Source organism: Phragmites australis, chromosome 13, assembly GCF_958298935.1.
Source record: "Phragmites australis chromosome 13, lpPhrAust1.1, whole genome shotgun sequence".
In the NCBI taxonomy this organism is placed as follows: domain Eukaryota; kingdom Viridiplantae; phylum Streptophyta; class Magnoliopsida; order Poales; family Poaceae; genus Phragmites; species Phragmites australis.
The window spans coordinates 22,081,927-22,087,169 of record NC_084933.1 but is presented as its reverse complement, the minus strand read 5'-3'; the positions used below and the strand labels follow the sequence as shown (position 1 = coordinate 22,087,169).

At 46.0% G+C, this 5,243-nt stretch overlaps 1 protein-coding gene and 1 long non-coding RNA gene across 2 annotated transcripts; both read right to left on the bottom strand.

The window, feature by feature from the left end:
• Positions 1–1,312: 1,312 nt before the first annotated feature.
• Positions 1,313–2,989, bottom strand: LOC133888880 (uncharacterized). The gene is made up of 3 exons (XR_009903840.1): positions 2,053–2,989; positions 1,837–1,897; positions 1,313–1,674 (listed from the first exon to the last, which is right to left on the bottom strand). It is a non-coding gene; the product is annotated as an uncharacterized LOC133888880 (long non-coding RNA).
• A 1,216-nt stretch (positions 2,990–4,205) lies between these two features.
• LOC133889533 (secreted RxLR effector protein 161-like) lies at positions 4,206–4,988 on the bottom strand. The gene has a single exon (XM_062330019.1). The coding sequence runs from the start codon at positions 4,986–4,988 to the stop codon at positions 4,206–4,208; it is 783 nt and encodes a 260-aa protein (XP_062186003.1).
• Between the last annotated feature and the right edge of the window lie 255 nt (positions 4,989–5,243).

The following is a 5,243-nucleotide window of genomic DNA, read 5'->3' as shown; positions in this document are numbered from 1 at the left end:
TCGGTCAATATCTACAGGAAGAATTACGAGGTACAAAATTTACATTTGGATCAAAAAGGGGGGATAAAGTAACCGTTTGTTGCCCTTAAATCTTGATGTACAACGTGCAACTTGTTTCAGCCGTTTTCGATCCTTCTCAGGCCAAGCAAGGTGGCTCCGTCGGAATAACAATATATACGAGATGGTACGAACCATTGAGGAATATCACAGCGGACCACTTAGCAGTAAAACGAGCTCAATCTTTTGAAGCCCCGTGGTATCAGTTGCAACTTTCTGTCATAGTATATTACTAATGGAACTAACTTTTGTGACTATTCATGATTGAATGCTCATTTGATGTTATATGCTACAATAGGTTCCTGGATCCCTTGTTCTTCAGTGACTATCCTCACCGCATGCGCAAAATCTTAGGTTCAAACTTGCCAAAATTCACAGAATGGAAGAAGCAGCTACTAAAAAACCAAATAGACTTCGTTGGAGTAAACCACTACAAAACACTACGTTAAGGATTGCATGTTCTCTCCATGTGATTTGGACACCTACAATGGTGATGCTTTAGTTTTTGAAGTAGCAGAAAGAAATGGGGTACCAATTGGAAAACCGGTAAAATGGGACACTCACACTCTATATTGCATTCTTCTCTGCACTGAAAACTCCAATTCCAGATTGATCTTGCAAAACTTGATACCGCTAAATCCATATTGCAGACACCAGTCGCAAACAACTATATGGTTCCAAGCTCTATGGAGAAGCTGGTCGTGCACTTAAAGCAGAGATATAACAACGTACCTATGTATATCACAGAGAATGGTGAGTTTGACAAAATCTACATATCAGCTATAAAAGCTATGCCCATCTGTGGAAGCCTGGTTCAATTCTATGTATCTATATATATTATACTTGCAGTATGCCAGTATCATAGTGATATCTGAATGGGCCTCTTGATCTCTCTTTGGTTTTTCAGGTTACCCTCAAATAGGCAATAGCAGCACCACTGCAGAAGAATTAATTTATGATACTGAACGGATAAGTTAGGTCATCTCCAGCAGCTACCCTAAATTTTCATCCTCAAAAACACTATTACAGCATCCCCTATCACTATTACAGCTTCTCTCATTCCAGCCATCTTCAGCAGCTACTCTATATCTCATCCACTATCTTCTCTCCCTTATATTAAATTGATTTTTTCTCAACCGCCATAATCGCCACCCTAGCAAAAAAATTTTGACATGTTGCCGTTGCAACGGCTATTAAATGGTACGGTATAAATTAGTGTCACGGAAATTATTTATTCGGAATAAAAAAATTTTTGCGCAATATATTGCTGCATTAAATATATGAGCGCTAATGTGTGTGTCGTCTCCACAAGATGCAAATGCATTACCTCGTCAAAAGCTTCAAAAATATCGATACTTGGTTGATGGATAGTGCAGACAACGGTTCTTCCAGTATTGACAGTGTTCCTCACAGTTCTCATAACAATTGCAGCAGCCCTTGCATCAAGACCTGAAGTTGGTTCATCCATGAAGATGATCGAGGGGTTTGCCACAAGCTCTACAGCGATTGTTAATCTTTTCTTTGTTCTGTTGAGAGCCCGTTCACACCAGGGAGACCCACAATAACATCCTTGAGACCGTTAAGCTCAACCAGTTCTATAACTTCATCCACGAATATCTACACAGATGTAAGCCCACTTTAATCGACCTAATTCACCTAAAAAAATACCTATTCACAAACATCCCCCAGCAAACGCTGCAGTGAGTTAAATACAATACACACCTCACTATCTTCAGATATCAGTTGACCATTGATACTGTGAGTAGAACAAGAACATACCTTCTTTTCTTGATAGGTTATGAGATAGGTTATCAGCGGTTACTCCTTAGCTCTTCATCTCCTGACATATTCACATATTGCAAATAAGATTACAGGTTATGAGATAACCACCGCAATGCACAAAAAATGTGTCCTAATTCCTAACATAACATATCATGTTTGCGAAGATTTGCATCAGCATAATCAAGAGCTTATGTAGAAAATATGTTAACTCACATAGTCACATGACAAAGTCTCTGCACACCTGGACTGTTTTTAAAACATAGACAAACGAGTTTCTCTTCATGAGAATCCATTCCTTGGACCATGAGGTCTTGAGAAGCTCCAAAGTAGAAACAGATTGCTCGGAGAAGACCAGAGCAGATTTGTGGATTTTTCTCTTGTTGAAAGGAACTGAAAGCTGTTTTTTTAGGCTCTTCCCCATATGAAATTTCTTGAATTTTGCAACAAAGTCAGGGATTGATACATAGTGATATGGTTTTTCGCTCTGTATCCAATACTGCTCCTGAACTTTCTTTGATGTAACCTGTTCCAAAACAGCATCCATCAGCATCCAACCGAGGAGTTTAATGTGACGAAATGACGAACCTCCTGCAGCAAATCAGCGGCACCTTTCCTCTCCGGGCACCGGAAACCACACCTCTCGAAGAACTTGAGCAAGTACTCCCGAGGTCCCTGGTAGACGATTTGCCCCTCGGACAGCAGCATGACGTCGTCGAAGAGCTCAAAGACCTCCGGCGTGGGCTGGAGCAGCGACACCACGACGGTGGCCTCGCCCCTGTGGACGATCTGCTGGATGCACTTGATGATTTGGAAGGTGGTGGAGCTGTCGAGGCCCGTCGAGATCTCGTCCATGAACAGCACCTTGGTCGGGCCGACCAGCATCTCCCCTGAAATCAAACACGGCTGTAGCGACGGAGGGAGTGCGATCGGGAGCACAGCAGGATCGAGGGGGGAGGAAGGGGAGGCGCGGCGCGCGGATCTATGGTGAGGCGCTTCTTCCGGCCACCGGAGATGCCGCGCATCAGCTCATTGCCGACAATGACGTCCGCGCACATGTCTAGCCCGAGGATCTGCACCCACCAACGCCATCACAACCGCGGGCATCGTCGAATGCGTCGCGATTTTGCCAGGGAAGAGGGGAACGCGACGCGAGCCCAGAGAAGCGCCTTGTCTGCAGCTGCAACCCGATGGTGCTCACTTCCGCCGGACTCCGAAGCCGCCCGACTCGTTGCCGCACGGGCTCGCCAGCTCTACTTCCGCTGCTCCGCGGGAAACAACCGACACTTCTCCACTCCGCTCGCGCACAGGGATGAGGACGCCGCATCGCGCTGCAACTTTGCCGACGCTGCGCACATCTCCGCATCCCTGTTCCACTCGATACCGAGTCTGTTGGAGTAGTTTGCGGCCGACTTCTGCTGTAAATCAGGCGCTACAGTTCTTTGCGGCGCGGAAACGGACTCCGTTGGAGTTGGCCTTACATTCGTAACTACTTCACTTGGGCTTTGCAATAAGGTTGTAGCATTTCTCTGTGATTTTCATATAAACTGCTCTACAGCCAGATAAAAAGCAACAGTTGTGTTACTTCTCTGCAGGAAAGGAGCTGCGAGGTTATTTTGCGTGGTCTTTGATGAACAACTTCGAATGGCTCTCTGGTTACACAGTAAAGTACGGTATTTGTCACGTGGGCTTCAAGACACTAAAGCAAACACCAAAATTGTCTGCTACATGGTACACCAAGTTTATCAAGGGTTACAAACAGTATAGAGATGACCCATGAAGAATCCCCTAAGTATATGGCTCCCTAGCACAGAAATACAAAATTCTCAGTGTCGATGTTTTTACAGTACTTATATGATGCAGTAACGAAATGTGTACAGGAAATTAGTTTGGTAAATTTCCTCATGCCATCTTATCCCTGTGTCCTAGCTTCTCAACTATTTTTTAGTGAAATGTGTTTCAAAACTTCAAAAATAGAAGTAGCAATCTGACCATCCTCCTTCTAGTTGCAAAAGGCATAATAATTTAATGGAAATTGAAAGGACTATAGCCTCGCAGTTAGCACAGGAACTCATCCAAGACACGTACACTAGCAGTAGTATTTTTGGTGCTGCAATAGCTTGCTGATTTTTCTGTTTTCTTCTCTATTTATACACTGCTGATCACTACAATATGGTCTGATTCAAATAGCTAATAAGTACACCAATTATTGCTTTAATTAGCTATTATTCTCCCTAATTTGCTAGCTGAAAATCTTTGGTTCAAACAGCTAATAACTACAGCAATTACTGCTTTAATTGGCTATTATTCTCCCTAATCTGCTAGCTGAAAATCTGCACACATCAAGGCTTATTGCTAACAATCTCCCCCTAATCCTTGTGTGTGGACTTGGAATTGATGTTGAACATTCCAATCCTAGCACGAAGCTCATGGAATCTGACTTGCCCAAGTGCCTTCGTTTGAATGTAAGCGAGCTGGTCCTTAGTGCCGATGAAATCAGCACTAATCCTCCCATCTTCCCGATACTCCCTGATGAAGTGGTAGCGCACATCGATGTGTTTGCTACGTTCATGGAAGATAGGGTTTTGTATCAACGCTAAGGCTGACTTGTTGTCAATCTTCAGCTCGACGGTGTCAGCGTCCCTCCCCTTGAAGTTGCCGAGCAGTCGAGCCAACCACACCGCCTGTGTGGCTGCGGTAGTGGCAGCAACATACTCTGCCTCACAGGACGAGAGTGCCACCACCTTTTGCTTAAGAGCGTGCCAACTCACCAAGCTACTGTCGTAGAAGAACAAACCGCCGGATGTACTCCTCCTTGTGTCAACATCGCCGACGAGGTCGCTGTCGGTGTACTCGACAAGTCGTGCCTCCGCTGTCCTCCCGTAGTGGCAACCGAGACTTAAAGTCACAACCACATAGCGCAGGATCCTCTTCACTACCGCCATGTGTTCCTCCGTAGGCCGCTCCATGAAGCGACTCACGTACCCCACGCTGAAAGCGAGGTTCGGCCGCGTGTGGACAAGATAGCGGAGGCTTCCAATGATCCTCCGGTACTGAGTGACGTCCACCTCCGCCGCCGTGTTGTCACGGCTCAGCTTGAGCCGCTCCTCCATGGGGGTGCGCGCAGGGTTGCAGTCCTGCATCCCCGCCATCTCTAGGATGCGCTTGGCGTAATGCGCCTAGCACAGCGTGATCCCGCTGCTACTCTGCTGCACCTCGATGCCAAGGTAGAAGGAGAGCAACCCAAGGTCGCTCATCCTGAACCTCACATTCATCTCCTCCTTGAAGAGGTTGATCTCCCCCTCGGCTGATCCAGTGATGATCAAGTCATCCACATAGACCTCGAGGAGCAACAGTGAGTCGCCATGGCCACGCCTGTACATCGCTGCCTCATGCGGGCTCTGCTC